The sequence below is a fragment of the Passer domesticus genome, chromosome 18 (genome assembly GCF_036417665.1).
Source record: "Passer domesticus isolate bPasDom1 chromosome 18, bPasDom1.hap1, whole genome shotgun sequence".
Classification (NCBI taxonomy): domain Eukaryota; kingdom Metazoa; phylum Chordata; class Aves; order Passeriformes; family Passeridae; genus Passer; species Passer domesticus.
This window is the reverse complement of record NC_087491.1, coordinates 5,633,251-5,653,861: the sequence shown is the minus strand read 5'-3', so window position 1 is coordinate 5,653,861 and position 20,611 is coordinate 5,633,251. Positions and strand designations below refer to the sequence as shown.

The 20,611-nt window shown below is 49.2% G+C and overlaps 1 protein-coding gene across 2 annotated transcripts in view; it reads left to right on the top strand.

Moving 5' to 3' along the window:
• The window catches only part of ASTN2 (astrotactin 2), a 319,347-nt gene that overhangs the window by 115,566 nt on the left and 183,170 nt on the right, over positions 1–20,611 (top strand). For both annotated transcript variants that reach the window (XM_064393831.1, XM_064393833.1), the window contains exons 6-7: positions 1,151–1,297; positions 13,780–13,947. In XM_064393831.1, coding sequence (XP_064249901.1) covers positions 1,151–1,297; positions 13,780–13,947 — 315 coding nt within the window. The remainder of the gene's footprint in view (positions 1–1,150; positions 1,298–13,779; positions 13,948–20,611) is intronic.

Genomic DNA, 20,611 nt, shown 5'->3' with positions numbered 1-20,611 from the left:
AGGTTGTGCTGGGCATGAGGTCCCTGCCCTGGCCCCAGCATCTCCAGCAGCAGCTTTAGGCAAATCACAGACTGTGCAAGGGGTGACTTGGATCCATTTCCAATTCCGTTTTCAAACTGATGCTTTTTAAATCTCACTTTGCTGATGAGGTGATGAGGGCTGGGGCGTAAGTGGGGAGAGGCTGCTTCCAAAAATCAAAGAGGTGTCCTCATCTGAATCCTGAGCAGGGCTGTGGTCACCTCTGCCAGCAGCTGGGCCATCTCAGCTTGCACCAGAATGGGCTGTGCAGCTTCTGGGTTCATTGCTGGGCTGTGCCCTCTCCTTGCCATGGGCACACTCTCCAAGTGCTGCATCCCAAGCTCTGAAGAAGGAATTTTGTGAGCTGTTTGTTGTTATCTTGGAGCAGAGCGGGGTGCTGGCACAAGGTGTTGGATGAGGGGGCTGTGGAGGATGCAGTGCAGTCAGAGCAGCAGCAGGGAGCCCCCAGGTCCAGGGGATCAGCAGTGCCTCAAGGATGCAGGCTCCAAGCACTCCTTTCTTGGGCAGTGGAGACCTCTTGGTGGTCTGGGACAGTTCTTGGTCATCTCCATCAGTAGAGAGGGTCTCATTTGGACACCTGACATTCCCAGTCTGTATCCAATAAGAGCAGCTGAATCTTCTGGGGCAGCCAGGTCTCTCTGGATGACTCTGTGTTGCACAGCTTCCCCACAGTCCCTATGAAACCCGGGTATTCTGTCCCACCCAGCTGCTGTTGATGGTGATTCAGCCATCCTAACCCTGTCCTGCTCCACAAAGGTTTCACAGTGGGTTGTCAGTGTTGACAAGAAGTGATGGTGGTTTCAGCAGGGGTGCACAGCAGGTGTGATGAGTGATTCCAGGGAGAAGTTCCCAGGGAGAGGGTGTATGTAGGGATTTGAGCAGGTTTTTTTGAGTGGTTCCCTCCTCTAGCCAAATGAAGCCCCGTGCCAAACAAGGTGTGGTGGGAGCCCTGGGGTGTGTACAGACTCTGCTGAGCTCCCATCCTTATTTTCCATGCCTGCCTTTCCTGTGCTGGTGCTCCTCTGCCTCTGCTGACAAAGCCCTGGGTACACTTTCCCTTTTGGCCCCCCACCCACCCACCCACCCACCCACCCCTGTGTGTGCCTTGCAGGTTCCATGAAGAGCCCTGTGAACAAGACGGCGCTGACGCTGATCGCGGTCAGCTCCTGCGTCCTGGCCGTGGTCTGCGGCTCGCAGCTCTCCTGCCCGCTGACCGTCAAGGTCACGCTCCACGTCCCCGAGCACTTCATTGCTGATGGTAAGACCCTCCTGTCGTGGCATGGCATCCCTGTTGTGGTAATAATTAGCATTGGCTCCATGATTCCAGAAGGCTGATCAATCACTTTATTATACTATACTTATTAAGAAATCCATTCCTGTGGCATTCACATTTTCTGAAAAATTCCTTTGCCCAGGATTTTTCTCCTGGGAAGCTGAGAAAGCTCCAACAAAGGAAGACAATTCTTATCTCATTTGCTTCTTCTCTGTTTTGCTAATGTGTTGAATGTGTTTGGAGATTGTTTACCCACAGGTGATTGTTTCATTGGGTTCTGCTGTGAGTTGTTTTCACACATTGGCCAATCAGGGCCAAGCTGTGGAAAGAGTCACCAGTTTTCATTATTATTTTTATAGCATTCTGTAAGTATCCTTTCTGTATTCTTTAGTATAGTTTAGTATAGTATTCTTTAATATCATATAGTATTATAAGGTAATAAATTAGCCTTCTGAGAACATGGAGTCAGATTCATAATTCATTCCTTTATCAGGGCACCCTGTAAATACAAAACATCGCCCTTAGAGTGTGATACAGTCAGACCAGATTGGTCAATTGAATCCAAACACCACCATTGGCCATTTAAGAAATTACCCTTCGGTAAACAAATCTCCATTGCACATTCCACACGTGCACACCAGGTGCAGCAGGTTAACATAAGGATTGTTTCTCATTCTTTTTTCTGATCTTCTCACAGCCTTTCCCAGGACAATGCCTGGGAAAGTTGTGCGTGCTCTCTGTGGCCAGAGAGCTCTGGCCACCTCCTGCTGCCCCTCTGGGTGTGTTTGGGACATGGGGATCCCTCTCTTTGGGAATGTCCCAGATGTGTTTGACTGCAGGGATCTCCTTTTCCACAAGCACATCTGTGAGCCTAAGGCCAAAATCTCAGTCATGTCAATTAATATTATCATTGTTATCATTGGTGCTAATTGTGTCTGATGGATATTTCTGTTCTCCTCCAAACTCGTTGAGGAGCCCTGGGAGCTGCACAGACAGGCAGCAGCAGAGCTGCTCATCCCAGCCCTTGCAGCAGCATGGGGGGAAATTACTGGGGTTTGAGCAAAGGCAGAGATGTTTTGATAAATTAGACGAGTGCTGCTGTCACTATTTATTGCTTTCTCCAACTGGGCTCCTTGCATTTGTTGTGTTTCACTGACCTTTTCTTTATAATGTGCAGTGAGCATCGAGTGCAAGTTTTCAGTAACACGAGGGCAAATTTCATTTTCTTCCAGCAGACAGGACCCATTATTCAGTCGGTTCCAATTCCTCAGTTCCTGCACTTGTCTCACTGCTTGGGGCATGCAGAGGGGGCACTTTCTCTCTGCCAGAAACGTGCTGCATGCAGCCAGTGCATCACCAGCTGCTGGGGTGTCCTGGTGCAGCCAGCTCTGGGACAGACCCTTCTTTGGGAGCTTTGGAGTGGAGGGCAGCTCTTGGGGATTATTATTTTGGAGAGAGGGGGATGGTTAAAGAGACACAATGGCATGAGAGCTGCAGGGGCCAGTGGAGAGGGGTTGAAATCATCACCCCATGGCAGAATGGGAGTCACCAGTGTGTTTGAAGTGGGAATAGCCCTGATAAGAGTGGTCTCTGGGTAGCTGGGAGAGCCCAGTGGTCACAGCTTGGCCCTTGTAGGAAAGAGGAGGAGAGCATCTACTTTGTGTTCACACATTGAAGGAACTGAACATGAGTTCAGTGGAGTGGAGACATGAAGATAACATCAAGGTGTGGATGCCACATCCCTTGAAGTGTTCAAGGCCAGTTTGGATGGAGCTCTGAGCAACCTGGTCTGGTGGAATGTGTTCCTGCCCATAACAGGGGGTTGGAACAAGAGGATGTTTAAGGTCCCTTCCAAGCCAAACCGTTCTGTGGTTTAAGGATTTGAAACAAGGGACTTGTCTACACCTTGGTTTTAATAATTGTCCAAGCCACACATGAGTGTTTGAAATCTTCACAGATGGTTCCAAGTAGCTGGAGAACAGAAACTCCTGCATTTGGGGCATGGGGCTGCTCCAGTGCTAATTTGTGTCCCCTTGGGATGGGCACTGGCCAGTTCAGCACTTGGACTGGGATTTCACACTGGTTCTGGTACTTGCTGAAGGTCAGCCAGGAAGGCAGAGATGGAGACAGGACCTCAGCATCCTGCTCCCAGCTCATGGTTCTGGCCCAGGAAAGACAGTGTGTCCTGAAAAAGAAAATAAAAAAAATGCAATGAGACTCCACAGAATGAAAGTGGAAAGCCGAACCTGTACTTGTCACCAGGAAAGGGGTGGCAATGCAAATTATGCAAATGCAGGGAACACTCGAATGAAAATGACAATGAAATACCAATAAAGCAGATTAATATCCTTGAAACTGGGGGAAATGGGATGATCTCCAGTCCCGACTTAATGACTTTTCTGAAGAGAAAGTGGCAAGAGGACTGGTAACAACGGTTTGGAGAAGAATTAAAATGAGCTTTGTAATGAAACTGTAAAATATAATTACAAACTGTGAAAACTTTTTAAATATTTTTTATGAGAAACAGTCAAATTCTTCACATAGAAGCAGCCAAGACATTTTGCAGTGGCTATCACTTTCCCTGAAATCTCAGCATTTTATGTGATGACAAGTCTCTTGCTTGGGAAGAGAAAAAGCTCTTAAAGTTGTCCCTTCTTTTTGAATAACAACAAATCCCAAGGCACCACCCAACTGGCAGCAAAATATTACAAAGCATTTAAAGACATCACAGAACTGAGCTGGGTTGGGAAATTTCAATGATACCCAGGAAAGTGTGGCTGGATGTGTTTGCCAAGGCTCAGCACCTGCAGTTTGATGCTGATGGAGAAGAGGGGACCTGCTCCTCCCTGGAGATCTCCCGTGGGGGATTAAATCTGATTTTTACAGGGTGCTAAAGGGGGTTGGCATCAGCATCCCTGTGGCATCGAGGTGACAACAGAGCTGACGTGTTTGGCCTGGCAGAGTCTGGGAGCTTTGATCAGTCTTGAAGCAGCTTCTGGTGTGGCACCCGACAGTGGCACCGTGTCTCGCGGGTGTCGCCGTGCGCTGCAATCGTCTGGTTCCCGAAGCTGTTCCCTTTGGTGCTGCACAGGATGATGAGGTACACTCTGTGAGAAGGCAGCCATGGTGCAGTCACAAGAAATGTTCCCATTTGAGGGAGTGCTGCCCTCTCATTCCCTTTTGAAATGTGGAATTTCAGTAGGGACCATGAGCCAAGGAAAATCTGAAAGCGGAGCTGCTACCGGCACCTCTGCAGGAGAAGCCAAACAAAGGCAGAGGCTGAAAGAAATCGCTCTCCTAGACGATGAGAACTCGGCTTTGAAGGAAACTTTAAATAGATGCCAGCCAGTTCTGGCGTGCCAGCAGCCAGAGCCAAGAAAAGAAAGAGGGGGGAAGCCTCCCCAAATGTCTCCAGCTTTGGAGAAAAGCAGCTTTTCCTGCTGCAGCAAGAATGGTGTTAGAGAAAGCAGCTCCAGAGCCTGCTGGAGTGGCAGGGTGGGAAAGGGGAGGGGAAGGACTGGGACCAGAAGCCAACTGGCAGCCAAGCTGGGACGATATATTCCAAGCAGCAGTTCTATAATAACCAGCCTGTCTCTATTGCCCTTATTTCTCCCTCGGTTTGTTTTCTTCCTTTTGTTCATTTGATGGGGCGCCCCTGCCTCGCTCCCTGCTGAGCAGTTATTGCCTGCTTTGCACAGCTGCTGTGCCTTCACTTCATGGAGCAGCTGGATCAAGGAGAGCCTGGCAGGAGCTGGCATGGTTGGTGGGGAGGGCTGGCACCTCCTGCCTCCCAGAAACGAGTTGGTGCCTCTAAATCCTCTCTATTCGAACACAGTGCTTGGAGCATCCTCTCCTCCCTTCTGCTGCTCCAGGGTTTGTGTTTTGAGGCAGTCCCTGCCCGTGCTGAGCAGGAGGAATTGTTCTGATTTCAGAGGTGGCTCAGATTTATGGAAAGAACCGTAGTGGCTTTTATGAGGATATGGAAATGCAAGGCATTATTTAGAGGACCCTTTAGCTGTGTCAAAGGGGGGAAGAAAGGAAAGAGAGTCCTTCCATCTGGGTAATAAAACCTCTTATGAATATGGGAGCCACTCAGCTCTACATTCAATAGTTGTTTTTTTGGCTTTGTTTTTTTCTTGTAAGTAATAATTCAAAAAAGTAGAGCCGGAGCAATGGGAATGGCGTGCAGGGAAGGCAGGGTGGAGAAAGATACTCTGGAGGACTCAGCCTGGAGTACGTCCTTGCTGCACAACAGTATGAAATATAGTATCAATTAAAGCTTCCTATTTTTACAGCCTGTGAGAGGTTATATACGGTGTGGGTGGATGTTTGTACTTTAGTGGGAGAGGTGGGTGAGATCCTCCAGTGGTGCAGAGGGAGCCAAGGGCTGCGTTTAGCAAGGGGCTTCTAGAGCTTTGTTTTATAAGTGGAAATAAAGGGCACAAAGCAGGTTTTTGTCAAAGACATCTTGGGCATTTACAACCTTCTTCCCTCCTCTTCTGAGATGTATGCCAGGGAAGTTGTGGTGATCCTTCTGCACCTCGCTGGGCTGTGGGATGGGTGTGGAGTGGTGCACAGAGCTCGGTGTGGGCAGCAGGGATCCTGCTGTGGGATCAGAGCTTGTCATGGGCAGGCAGGGATCCTGCTGTGGGATCAGAGCTCAGCGTGGGCAGGCAGGGATCCTGCTGTGGGATCAGAGTGGTGTGGGCAGGCAGGGATCCTGCTGTGGGATCAGAGTGTGGTGTGGGCAGGCAGGGATCCTGCTGTGGGATCAGAGCTTGTCATGGGCAGGCAGGGATCCTGCTGTGGGATCAGAGCTTGTCATGGGCAGGCAGGGATCCTGCTGTGGGATCAGGGTGTGGTGTGGGCAGGCAGGGATCCTGCTGTGGGATCAGGGTGTGGTGTGGGCAGGCAGGGATCCTGCTGTGGGATCCGAGCTCGGTGTGGGCCGGCAGGGATCCTGCTGTGGGATCAGAGCTCAGTGTGAGCAGTGTCCCCACCCTGACGAGCTGCCTGTGTGTTGGCTCTGTCCCTCCTTCAAGTGTGGATGAACTCTCCAGGTTTGCCCTGAGAGCAAACCCAGGTCTCCCCTTGCAAAGCCAAGAGCCCAGCTGAAGTGGAATTTCTACTTGAGACCGTGTTTTGGGCTGGAGCATCTGACAAGATGGCAGAGGTGGAGGGAGCTTCTTTTTGTTTATTGTTTAAATCTCAGTGCATCTGCGTCTGCCTGCCTGAACGATGCCGTGCTGTCCTTGCCACGCAGCTGATCAGTAATTGTTTCATCTGCAGATTATCTCCTACCTTCCCCCACCACCGTCTCCTCCAAGATGCTGGTGAATTGGATGCTGCTATTAGCAGCCTGTGTTAATTTTCCCTGAAGACTGCTCTGCAGACTGCAATTGTTGGGACTCACAACAACTTCTCATTTTGGTTTTAATTAAATGTGTTGGTTTAAACTGTTTGTTTTTTGACATTTCCTGCTCAATCTTCTGCAGCTCTTGGAGGTGACCAAGCTCATGCCCTCAGGGCACTCAGGATGTGCTATGTGCTGCACATGAGGCCACACAGAGATGAGCCATGGGAAGTGGGGGACTGGCTGTGTCCCCATCCCCTCTGGCAGCAAGGAGAAGCTGGACACACTCTCTGATTTACAGGTGAAGCTCCCCAGGTTTTTACCAGGATGGAGAAAGAGATCTGGTCTAAAGCTATCTCAGGTCAGACTGGGTGAGCTCTGAGCAATCTGGTCCAGTGGAGGGTGTCCCTGCCAGTGGGAGAGGGGTGGAACAAGATGATCTTTAAGGTCCCTTCCAACCCAAAGCATTCTGTGATGCTGTGATCTTTTCAGGCTTCCAGAAAGATTCTGAAATTGGGGTCTCCCATGTTCACCAGCTGTTCCCAGATCCATAAGTCCCCTCTGAAACCAGCAGAAGGAATTGGTTTAAAATACTTTTTTTTCTTGTGCTGTTTTCTCCTCCCAGGGATTTGCTCTGTGGAGACCTGGGTCAGGGCTCTGACAAAAGCAACACTTTCTTGCAGACTCAGTGTCACGTCTGGCTGCTCCAGGCCCTGTGTGTTTCACGTAAGGTGGCCGTGTTTGGGGGCAGCTTTACAAATTGCATTTTATTTCAGCAGCTCGTAATCAGCAGGGTCACCTCCGTGCCTGTGTTACAGCTCACTCCCGCTCCTGTGTCTGCTTGCCTGGCAAGAAAATGTGAGCAAATGGCTGCAGTGTTACCAGACATGAACTCTAAATATTAACATCAATTTATGAACTGTATCAGCGTGGATCAAAGGGATTCCAAGACGGTTTTACAGCACAAACGCTCTTTGCATGAAGAACTAATAAGGTTCTGGAGGCTGAAGTACATCATGTTTTTATCGTGGCTTTGACAGGCTCGTGAACCTGCTCGGCTGCTGCCCAGCTCCCCAGCCCCGTGCCTGCCAGAGGCATTCCCAGCTCCTGGGGCAGCTCCATTGGCAAGGGAAGGCAAATGCTTCTTCCTTCTCCTCCGCAGGATTCACTGGAGCAAAGCCAGCAGGATTGGCACTGGATTGGCATTGGATTGGCATTGGATTGGCATTGGCATTTGGATGGTGTCAGCAGGAGCTGCTCCAGAGCTGGGACGTGTTGCATCCTGAGAGAGGCAGGAGGTGCCAACCCCTGTGGGGAGGGGGCACCTCCTGGCACCTGCTGAGCTTTACCAACACCATTTACCCTTGATCTGGGAGGGATGGCACATCTTTGACCAGCTAACCTGCTCTCCCTCCCATAGATGGAGAGATGCAAACATTGACTCCTGCATTCATACAACAAGCTTATCACAGCTCCTCTGTGCTTTGTGATGTGATTAGATTTAGGCTGGATTTCCCTGAACCCTTTTCTGATATCTGGAGAGCATCACTGAGCCCTGGGCTGCAGCGTGGCAGTTGGGAGATGCAGAGCATTAAGGAGAAGGTTTTTTTTTTTTTTTCAGGAGTCTCATTTCTGTCTCAGCCACTGCTGGCCCAGATGACTTCTGAGGACAGAGATGTGATCTTACCAACACCTCCACAATTACTTTGTCTAAAGCTGCCATGGGAGATCTCTTGGCAGCATGAGCTTGACCACAAGGCAGGGTGGGCAGATTCCTTCTTGCTTAAGTTTAGGAGAAGTTGGCTGAGCCATCACCTGCCTTATTAATACATTTGTTGTTTGTCAGGAGCTCAGCCCTGGAGAAATCAAGACTGACTGACAAGAAAACCCAAAGAAAGAGTCTGTCAGAATGATCAAGGAAGTGCAATTTAACACTTAAATTGTAACTCTGCTCCTCCCACAGGAAAGGTGGTGCCACTTTGAGCTGTAATTGCACACAGACATGTACTGCTAATTGACTTCTGCTTTGCCAGGGTGGAAAGCTCTGGCAGGATTAATGGTGTTTCAAGGGGATAGGGGTCTCCAGGTTTGATCATCATTGGGTTGGGCAGGTGAGAGCCCATGGGTGCAGTTCATATGCTGAAAATACACCCTGGAGTCAAGCACTGTGAGAGATAAACTGCGAGTGCTTCAGCTAAGGGAGGACTGAATGAAAGATGTATCTATAGGCTTGTGCTGTTTTCTAATCTTTCTATCATAATGTTCTCTTTCAGAATTTCACCTGGTTTGAAGAGAGAAATAATTAAAAAAAATAGTAAAGAGAGTTGTCTTGGATTTTAACATGGTGTGATGCTGTCCCTGCGTTCAAAATAGACTATAGAACTTAGAGTTTGACTTAAAACTTTAAATGATTGCCAAATCACCTGGTTTTGCACTGGGCAGGAGAGGGATGGTGAAGCTGAGCACTGTGTTAGTCTGTGGGTGCAGTCCTGCCCCAAGACACATTTCCTTGCTTAAGTCAGCACATGTGTGTCCTGGGCATCCAAAGTCTGTCCAGCTCTTTGGCATTTTCTGGGAGAAGTTTTAGAAGCAGAAGTTTTCATGCCCTGGGCCCAGGACAGGAGAGGGAGAGCTGATCAAGGGGAAGAGCTGATAGGGGAGGAGTTGTCTCTTTGGGCAATGTTCTTTCAAGTTTAACAAGGGAAAGAAAAAGGTCTCTAAAGAAATCAAATAGGGTTATTCTTTGTACCTATAGAATGAAGCCAGAGGGATCATCTCTCCTTTAGTGTTTATAAAAACTATCTGTAACAGAATTAGAACTGTATGGTAGCATAGGGCTGGATACATTAATAGCAACCTATAGTATGACCTCCCACAGCTTCCCAACACAAAATACTAATTTTAGATGAAAAGGAGTTTTGTTGGCCAAGAAACAGTGAATGGACCAAAGATGACAAAAAAGAGCAGAGGGAGGAATAAATAGATGTTCTTCAAAAAAAATTATATTTTGATCTTTTGCCTTGAAAAGAAAGAGAAAGGAAAAGCCAAACCCTTTTGGCTGCCTTTTGGGTGCTTTGTTCTTTTCCCTTGTTAGATATCTCTTCTGAGCTGTTTTATCCTGTTGTGTTCTTGAAAATGATTTTTGAAATGTCAAAACTTCAAGCCTCTTTTGTCAGGGCTTAAGCAATTCCACTGAACTTTGAAGGAGACCCCAGCATGAGAGACATGAACTTCTGACGCTGCCTTAACTCATCCGGCTTTGATCAGTGCTGGGGAAGGAACGGGGGAGTGGAAAACACACACAGAGAAACCCAAACAAATCAATCCCCTGAGGGGCTGCTGGACCTTGTGGAGCTGGGAGGGGGTTGTGGCTGTGTCCTGGTGTTCTCCACGCTGCTCCATGGCATTGGCTGGCTCGTAATTCCAACAGCATTTGAGGGACATGTCCTGGTATGGGGTTCCTGGTAGGTGGTGCTGCGTGCTGAGCTGTCATTTTGTTTCTTAATTCACTTGGTTGGTTGATGGTTGCTTTACCCTGAGACCTGAACGTCTCCGTTCAAGGGAGATTTCATCAAGGCTTTGAGTGGGAGGCTTGGAATTTGTGTCTAGGAGGACACCTGGGAGGTTGGCAGGGGGGACAGCAGGATGGACAGTCCCTCCAGGTGTCTTCAGAGTGCCTGTGCTGGGACCTGCTCTGGGGATTTGCAGCTGAAGGGGTGCTTCAAACCAGATCTGGGGGTCATTTAGCAGGGTCTGAGGTGCTCAAGGAAGGTTTTAGGAGGCTGGTTTGTAGTGGGTTCTACCCCCCTCAAGTTCCCCATCACTCCCCTTCCCTCCATCCAGAGACTGTAGGTGTGGAAAACAAATCCAGCTGATGTTCCCAACAAGCTGAAGGTGTTTGAAACAGCTCTTGCTTGGAAAATGTTTGTTCTTGGTAGTTTCTAAAAGGATTTGTTCCTCAACCTGCCCTTTCTGAGCTTTTCAGGGTGGTTTTGATGTGTACACGATGGTGACTTTTGAAAAACTGTTTTCTGTGTGTGGATTCTTTGAAAGTGATGAGAAAAATTTTGTGAAAAGGCTTTGAAATCATCAGAATTTTAGCTTTCAAAATATTTGTAGAATGTGTTTTTTCCTGTTATTTATTTCACAGGCAAGCTAAAAAGGGATTGAGGTTGGGGTGTTTGTTTGTTTGTTTGTGTTTTCAGTGGGAGTGAAGGTGATGAGGGTGTCTGTGAATGTCTCTCAAAATCTTGCCACACACTCAGCTTCAGAGATGTGAGAAGTTTCCTTGCTGGAAGTTGTCCCTTCCCTCCTCTAAGGAAGAAAAGGGAGGAAAAGAAAAGGAAGAAAGGGAGAAAGGAGGGAAAGAAGGAGGAAGGAAACTATAACCTTTAATTTTCCTGGGTTTGAGTTTTTTCAGGCTGAGGTAGAAAAATCTCCATTTTACACTGAGCGTGAATTCAGGAATTTTGGATTTAAATATTTTCACTGCTGCTTTTCAAAGAAACAAACAAACAAACCCCCATAAAAACCTGATAATGATGATGATTTCTCAATCAGACTTACTAAAATCAAAATAAGTAATTAATCTGCAAAATCTGGAGTCAGGGAAGGGGCTGGAGCCCAAGTCTGATGAGGAGCAGCTGAGGGAGCTGTAGAAAAAGAGGCTTGGGGGAAATCTTCTCGCTCTCTACAACTCCCTGACAGGAGGGTGGAACCAGGTGGGGTCTGGCCTCTTCTCCCAGGGGCTGTTTAGGTTGGATATGAAGAAAAATTTCTTCAAAGGGTTGTCCAGCCCTAGCACAGCTGCCCAGAGCAGTGATGGAGTCCCCATTCCTGGAGGGATTTAAAAGGTGTGTGGATGTGGCACTTGGGGACATGATTTAGTTGCCCTGGCAGTGCTGGGGGAAGAGTGGGATTTGATGATCTGAGAGGTCTTTTCCACCTGAATGAGTGCATGCTGGGGAGCTCCAGAGGTCACCCCTCCATCACCCACCTGCCCATGGAGCAGGTGCAGCAGGTCCTGGGCCAAGATCCTCTGCCAGCTCCAGCCACCTTCATCCCTCTGAGTACAAGTGATGTGTCTGGTTTGTGCTGGGTTTGCTTCTGTTACTTCCAAGCTGTGTTTTAACCAGAAGTGGGGTTCATTAAGTAGGGATTTAATCAAGAGCTACTGGTTTTGCTCTTCAGTCCTTGGGTGCAGAGGGAGTTGTCTGTAGCTGAGTCTCAAAACAACCGTACGTGCTTCCCAAGCCTTGCTCTTTATTAGGGAGCTGTGGAAATCAGGAGGAAAACAAAATTGACAGGTTACTACTTAGACACCTACATGTAAATAGTAAACACTCCCAAAGGGTGCACATGCATGTCTGTTTGGGAAGAGAAACCAGCAACTGTTGTTATTGATATGTAAGGCTATCTTTAAAAATTAATTGAAAAGAATAATTAGAGATAAAACCACGTGGCTCTAAGAAACTTCTCAGTGTTTCCCTGCTTTGCAGTGGTGCTGGGGGGTTTACCCAGTGATTTACTGCTGCCTTGTGCCTGATTGAGATGTATCCTACAGCCTTGGTGGGGCAGCTCCTGCCTTGCTGTGTCTCCAGAGCTGCTGGATTCTGATGTCTAATTCTCATTTACTTGAGCAGTCAGCAGCTTGGCAGCCTCCACTGGCTTTGAGTGTAGAGATGCGCCTGTGAATATGTTTGTGGTATATAAACACTCTGAGTGTCAAAGACCTGAGTTTATGGGAAATTAGGGCTTGGATTTGGATGGTGCTGAGATCTTGGGATGCCTGAAAATGAGGTCACTCACTGGGATGCTTGACTCGAGGCCCTGCTTGTTTTATCCTTTGCATGGATAATGTGGTGCAGGATGAGGGTGAGAAGGGCTCCCTCTTGCTAAGCATCAGGGATCCTCTTCAAAAGGAGATCCAGAGTTTGTGTTCAAGCAGGTTCATGTGGGGTGGCTGCTGCTGCAGGTTTATCATCCTGCTTTTTTAATCTCTTGGTTTTCATCAAAGTCAGTTGGTGCTTCAAAGAATGGTGTCCTAGTCCTTTACTAAGGGCCATAAGCCTTACAGTTTCATGACAATAGGCCCTGGATCTGTAAACTTGCTATCCCTGGGTAATCTCTGAGAAGGATTTCAATCTTCAGACAGCAGTTGCAAATTTTGCCCATGTTGCAAGTCCTCAGACTTAGAGGAAAGGTGGCTGTGGGCTCCTGTGCTGCTTGGCAGTTCCCCTTGCCCACTCCTCCTTGCAGGTTTCTTTTTTCCCTCTTTTTAGAGGCTTTTACCATGGTAAGTTTTGCAAAACACCACTTAATGACAGAGGTTTTTTGGCTCCTCTCTGATCTGTGCAGCACTGTTATGGAGGCAGTCTTATAATCAATGTAATTGAAGATCAGAGTTAATGAGGACCTCTGTGCCTGCAAAATCCCCCAAGCGATGCTGGGCCTCAGATGTTAGATAAGGAAATGATTGGGCTGAACTGAAAATCTATTTGGCTAATTAGATGATGCATATTCCCAGATGCCAGTGGGGAAAAATACATTTCGCAAAATAAAGAAGCATAAGATTTTGTAAGAAAATATTTTTGGCAGGAATTCACTTCTAACTCACAAGAAGGAGAGGGTGGGGGAGTGTCTGGTATGAGATAACTCACAAAAGAAGTTGTGTGTTGGGCCAATCCTCTCACCTTCAACAAAAGGTGAACAGGCCCTGCTGCTGCTGCCCATCTGTGCCCTGAGCTCCAGGTGCCTCCAGGACAACTCCTCCCTGAGCTGGGGCACTGTTGCTCTGATTACAGATCAGGATAATTACCCTGGTCCTCATTTCTGCAGAGACCTGGGAATCAAATCCCAGTAGTGTAAATGTGGGGAAGTGTCTGGGCAGAGAAACTGGTGGACCATTTGCTGGAGCACATTCCTCTGGAGAGGAGTGGTCAAATGAAGTTTTTTGGGACCAGCTGTCAGTGAACTCATTATTATTTTACAGATATTGTCATCACGGCAGCTCCTGGAGAGTGCAGTGCTCTGATGTTGGGCCAAAATGCACATTTGGGGCTTTTCTTTCAGATTTCCACACTCACCTAACACACTTTTTCCCCATTCCCCCCAGGCAGCAGCTTCGTTGTGAGTGAGGGGAGCTACTTGGACATCTCTGACTGGCTTAACCCAGCCAAGCTGTCCCTGTACTATCAGATCAATGCCACGTCCCCCTGGGTGAGAGACCTGTGTGGACAGAGAACCACTGACGCCTGTGAGCAGCTGTGTGACCAAGACACAGGTAAGGGAAGCTGGCCAAGAGTGAAAACCTTGGAAAGCTTGGAGGTGTGAGGGAGAAGGTCTGTCACTGAGTATTTTGATGGCTCACCTCTGCTCTAGCCTGGTGGTAGGCGTGGGGGACTGAGAGGTGCTGGCAGGGTCACAAAGTGGTGACCCCTGTCAGAAAAATGTGAAGAAGATGGGCACAGGATGGGGATTTGAAATGGTGGATTTAACAGTCCTCTGGTGTGACAGCTGCAGGCACATGGAGTTTATCTGCTTATAAGTTGGGTTTTTCTGCTGTCCAGTCTGGCAAATCTACTCGTGAATTTATCCCATCTCCATAATTTTTCTTCTTTGGCCATTTTCACTAGACAATTTCCACAATTCCCATTAGTGCCTGCTCCTGCCTGGTCGTTACCCAGGTTGGATCTGTCCTCCAGCCCTTCCTGGTGGAGTTGTGAACTCTGCCATCCTTCCCCATCTCTAGATGAGAGTTCTGCTGAACGTGCTCTGCTGGTGTGCAGTGCCTGTGGAGCAGCAGCCAGCCCTGCTGGGACCCAGCTGTGGGGATGGGCAAAGGACAAATTTCACCTTCCTTTCTGTCATTATTGGATGACACATGGGTGTCCTGGAATCTGCAGTGAGCCAAGAACACAGAGCACAGCAAACAACACAGGGTGACAGGACCTGGCATGGGAAGGTGGCTTGGGGACTGTGCTGGGTTTTTGTGCTGTGACTCACCAGTGGCTCATCAGCCTTGGGTTGGATGCCTTCTTGGTGGTGTGGAGACAAGTGTCCCTGGTGGTCCTGGCTTGCTGAGTGTCTGAAGAGCACCTAAACCCCATCTCCTTGCAGAGGGGTGCCATCCCAGCTTAGTCCAGCTCTCCATGTGAGCTGTTTACCCCTCAGCCATGAGCTTCTTCACCTCATGTGTGTATGATTCATGGCTGCAGGTAAGGATGTTGGTGTCTGGTTCTGCTGCGGGGTTTAAAGGATGGCTCACTGTGGAGAAGGCTTTTCTTAAGCCTCCCAAAGCCCCTGACTGTCATTAATACATGGATTAGAACAAGAAGTCATGAGCACCTTCAGAGTCATGAGCACCTTCAGAGTCATGAACACCTCATGGGGTGGCAGGGGTGACCCTGTTCTCATCACTCCCTGCTCAGTTGAGATGCAAATACTGAATTTGGTCTTACAAACTAATTTTCCTGGTCAAGACAATCTTCTCTTCTTAGCATTCCTGTTCCTCAAGGCTTGTCTGCACAGAGGCACTGGCAGACATGGCTGCAGCAGAAGGGTGATGCTGGATGAATCCCCTGTGAAGACAGCCCTGGGCATCACCTAAAGCCCCAAGGAGGGCTGGGAGGTGCCAACAGCCACGCTGACAGATGGAGGTGGTGCAGGAGGAGACTCTTTTCATCCAGATGTCACAGAGCAAAAGGATTTTTCTTTCAGGCATTGGCAAAACGCAGCCAGCTCAGTGAGAGAGGGGAGATGCATTCTGCTGTCCCCTGGTTCAGAGGAGGAGAGAAACAGCTCTGCCTCCAGCAGAAACCTCAGGGAGACTGTATGGAGCCAGACCATGACTCCCCTGTTGGAAGAGCCCCGTGGCTCCCCTCACCAGCCCTGTCCTTGGCAGTGAGCAGGGCTGGCTGATCCTGGTGTGGTCTCGGTTGTGAGGAGCGGCTCCTCTCCGTGCTGGCCCAGCTGCTGCTCCTGCTGCGACCCCAGCTCCCAGAGCAGCTTGTCGCTCTTGCTGGATGCCCCACGCTTGAGCAGGATGTGTCAGAGCTTGTTTGCAGGGAAGGCAGAGATGCTCATTATCCCGGGAGTTGTGCTGGAGCTGAACCTCGGCAGCTGCTCTGCGTTCCCAGCCCTGGTGCCGATGGTCCCTGCTGCCCATGGTGAGGGCAGAACATCCTGCATCTCAGCCTTCAGGACCCTCTCTGGAAATCTGTCTGAGGGCTTCTTCTCCCTCTCTCCAACCCAGCAGTGTGCACATGAATAAACCTGATTTTTTCTCCCATTTCTGCCAGTTGGATCTGCATGGATCGAGCAGGACTGGCTGATGGGGCTGCTGACCTTCATAGCCTACATCTAAGACTCCCTTAAGAGGTCCAAATTTCACAAGAACTGAAATTAGGCCTTTGGAAGTACCTGCTTGACCCTGTACCCCAGGACATAACCCAGTGCACCGTGTCTGTTCATCACCATTGACCAGCCTTTAACTGGTGAGAAGTTTCCCCACCAGGCTGAGGCAGACTGTAACCCCAGGATACACTGCATGTACTTTCAGATTTATTTTTATTAATGTCGTTCTATTTTTAAGGGTGATTTATTTTTATCACCATGAGAGAGGAAGGCCTGTGGTTTTATGGCAGCACATAAATCCTGTCTGGATTTCAACCTTTTCGGGTCAGGGATTTTATCCTCTCTATGAGCATCCCAAGCTATGGGTGCCAGGGATTCCCCTGTCCTCTGCCTTCTCAGGCTGGACAGGGCATCCATGAGAATGATGGACTGAAGTTTGTCCTCTCTGGAGGCTGAAAACCTTCAAAGTATCCCCTGTGAAGAGCAGCAGAGCCAGCATTGAAGTCCTCCAGCACATTTATGGCTAATCTGCCTTCAGCCTTCCCCTTGGAGCCACTCCATGGCAGTGTGGATCCAGCCTTGTCCCAAGCTCCCTTGGGTGTAAACAGACCTCTGTGGGCAGGACCTATCCTTGGGGGCAGTGCCATGGGCTCCTGGCACACCTTTGGACAGAGAGCCCCAGGTCACACGTGCTCTCTCTGGTGACACTCAAGCTGTCACCTCTCCCAGCACACTCTTTGGGTTGGAGTTTGGGATGGGATTTGTCTGCACAATGTATTGACTTGTGACTCTGGACACCTGTACTCCTTCAGTGCGGAGAATAATTCCCAGTGAAAACGCTGAAACACTAGGAAATGCCAAAATCCACTTTGTTGCCTGACCTTAATTTGCCTTCCCTTGCGTCTCTGTCGTGTGACTCACTCTGTAATTAAATGATTGCTGCCCCCCTGACAAATTTGAAACCTGTGTTGTGAAGCCCCAGCTCATCAGAGCGTTTCAGAGGGAGCACTGACATCTGCACATGAGCAAAATGTCATCTCCCTCATCCCTCCTGCCTTGGAAACAGCCAGGCTGCTTGGTCTGACTGCAGATCCAGAGACAAATGGACGCTGCTGAGATGTGACACAGTGACCATGCCCAGCTGCCACATCAGATGGGACAGGCACCCCTCTGGGGCAGGATGTGCTCCTTGGCTGGAGATGTTCAGCCAAAATCCCCCATCCTCCTGGCAGGTGCTGCCTGTGCTGTTTGAGACCAGAGCAGGGAAGGTTTGTTGTCTTGTGGGACTGGCTGTCAGCTCTCCTCACTCTCCATATTTTGAAGAGATGTGGGAGCAGTGCCGGTGCCACACACTGGGATACCCCTGGGTAAATTCCAGGAGTGCTTTGCCTCGCTGGCCTCCCTCACCAGGCTCGATGAGTGCATCCCTTTCCAGCAGCATATGCAAATCCTGATTTGTGAGCACAATTACCTGCTTTGTATGCACAAAACCGATTCACTTGCACATTCTGTGGGCATTGCTGAAGAGACCTGCTGGAGAATCAGTCCCTCAGGGCCAAATGCTGGAAGAAACAGCCTCTGATTTTGTGCTGTCAGGCTTGCTGGAGCAGTGGCATAAATGAGATGGATAGCTACCTTGATTAGCAGGTGCAAATGTGTTGGATTTTTTTTTTTTTTTACCCATCTATAAATCAGGTTTTTCTTCATCAAAATTCTCTCATTGCATCCACAATTGGAACCCCCACCCCCCCGTCCCCAAAGCAGTAAGCACAAGCTTGAAAGAACCAGATGAAATGTAGTAGCAAAGGTGCTTTTCTGGAAATTGGCAGGAGGAGATTAAAAAAAAAGGGTTTCCATCATCATCCAAATAGGCCAGTTTGTCACCAGAGCCACAGATGGTACTGCTGTCTGGGTAGGACAGGGGTGTGTTGTGGGCAGGAGGCAGATGAAAGTCATTTTACACAGAGCTATTTTTTTAAGGGCAGCCTGTTAAGGGGATTTGGAGGTTGCAGAGCTGAGCATTTAAATCAGGAGATGACCAACCTTGGTAAGGGTGTATTTGTGTTTATGGAAACAGCCACCCCTTCCTAAAGTTCAGTTTAATACCATGCAGGTTCTGTGCACATCAAGTAATATTTGTTTGTTCATGTGCTGTCTTCTATTTTCGCCGTTGGAGGATCTGGTGCCTTTATTGACTTAGACTTTTATAGGACGAGGTTCTGTCTCTCTAAGGCATGGAGTTTAATAACTTGGTCAAAACCCATGTAATATGCCATTCCTTTTCCTGTGGTGGCACAGCTTGCCTGGTGCACCAAGCAGGGCAGGAGGCAGTTAACTCCCAAGCTAATTTAGCTCCAGGCTGAAGTGTTATACATAAACAGCAATCAAAACTCGTGCCTGCGAGGGGCCGAGTTAAGGTTATCTGTGCTGTCTTTGCACTCTCATTTTCTGCCATTAGAGTGTTTAATCCTGCAGCTGCTAATGTTCTTGTAATAGCATTTTCTGTGCTTGTCTAAAGAGCACAGGGAGGAGGGAAGAGGGATGGGTTTTGCTGTATGGAGCTGCTCCTGAACCCATCCCCGTGACTGGGCCATGCAACCGTGCTGCAGGGGCTTCTCACCCCCCCATGGCCAGCTCTGGGGCAGTGCCCAGCCCAGAAGGTGACAGCTGTGGCACACAGGCCACCCTCGGGACCTCTCTGCTTCCTTGCATCAGCTCATGTGTTCCTTGGAGGTGCAGTGTGGGAGCTGAGCAGATGATAATGAGAATTAAATCTGTGCAGAGCTTAAACTCAGGCACAATCCTTGGAGGTTAAGCTTGCACTTAGGTGCTGTGATGGATGAGGGTGAGGAGGGTGACTTGCAGCAGGGATAGAGGAGGGATAACTGTCAAATTCACACCAGGTTTTCCCTTCATTCTCTGTGCCAGGTTGGCAGGGCAGGAGCCACTTTTTTTGTCTTGTTCCTAGAGTTCTAAACTGCTTCTAGAGAAGTTGCATTTCTCATCAGGATGAAGCAGAGGCTCAGGTTTGGAAAGTGCCATCCCTGAAGAGCAGGAGCAGCAGGTGTCAGGGGTAGAAGAGGAGCTTTTCAGAGAGTTTTACTGGGAGACTGGGAGCGTGGTGCTGCAGCTCTGAGGCTCAGTGGCACTGAGGATGCTCTGCTGGGGCTGGTGTGTTCCCTGCAGGGGATGTGTGTGTGTCCAGAGAGGAATGAACACAAAAACTGGAGCTGAGCTCTGTATCCCTTTGGGTGGGAGAGGCAGCCCTGAAACGGGTGTGAGCATGTGCAGTGCTCACACAGCTGGGAAGGTGTGTGTTTGTAGCCCCACAGCCTTTGAGATCAGCTGCCACCCCAGCTGGGGTCTGGACTCGTCCCCAGCACGTACCTGTGCAACTGGGGCACAGCCCTGGCACAGCAGGGCATTCCTCCAGGACAAGGGTGAGTGTCAGCCCTGGACGTGCTGCCAGGAGGGAATCACGGACACCAGCAAAGCAACAGCTTTGCTCCACCACTGCCACAGCTCCTCCAGCTCCTTAAATAAAAGTGCCAGTGACAGCAGAGAGCAGCTTCCCTGGGAGCACAGGGGCTCTGGGAGCCTCCATTCCTGCTGTGCACTGGGTGGGTGGATTAGGGGGATTCTTGCAGCATTATCACCACGGATCACTCTCTCCATAGTGAGGCTAACAGGCTTACCCTGGCGTGCTGATGGTTCACCCTGCAGCCCTGCTCTGCTGCTCCCAGGCCCTGTGGGGATGGGCAGGGAGGGTGTGGGTGCAGTGTGAGACCCCATTTCCCATTCCAGCAGAAGCAGCAGCAGCAGTGTAGAGAGTGTAGTGAAGGGATATTTCAGCAACTTCCAGCTTTTCTATAAAAAAAAAGAGAGCCAAACCCTCCACCTGTTTAATAACACACTGGAAATACAATATTGGACCTCCAGAGCTGAGCACTGGGACCTGCCCTCGTTTATACTGAGTGAGCAGTGATGCTTCCTTTGCCTGTAACAGCTGAATGATTGCCATGGATTATCCAACCTGGTTTGTGGCTTCTGAATCCAAAGGCAGAGGAAGGACCGTGCATGCCAGGGGCAGGGTGCAGGCAGTGCGAGCAGGATTCTTGTCCTGGGGGTTGGTAGATCCTGATTCATTTGTGCTCCTGCAGCAGCTGAATGCTGCACAGAGGCGTGTGCAGGACCTGTGGAAATTACATCCAGCTCCAGGTGCAGTTACTTGTCAAACTTGGTTACTTTGGTTGACTTTGGCTTCAAGCTCAGCTTGAATCCTAAATCAGCAGCAGGGTTGAGTGGATAACTGTGTCCATCTCGGATGCAGTTGCTTTGAACAAAGACTATTTTGGCCTTTTTGATGGTTTGATTTATTTTAGCAGTATGTTGAAAAACCCACCCTAAAGAGGGCATAGAGGTATGGGAACCCCGTTCCCCCACTCCAGGCACTTTATCAGGTGTTTCTCATTCCATAGGGGTTAGCCAGGCTCAGCATCCTCCCTGGCTCAGCATTGTCTCTGGGAAGGAACAGGACAGACTGAAATAACAGAACAGTTTTTGGGGCCAAAGAAAGAAGGTGGATGCTGTTG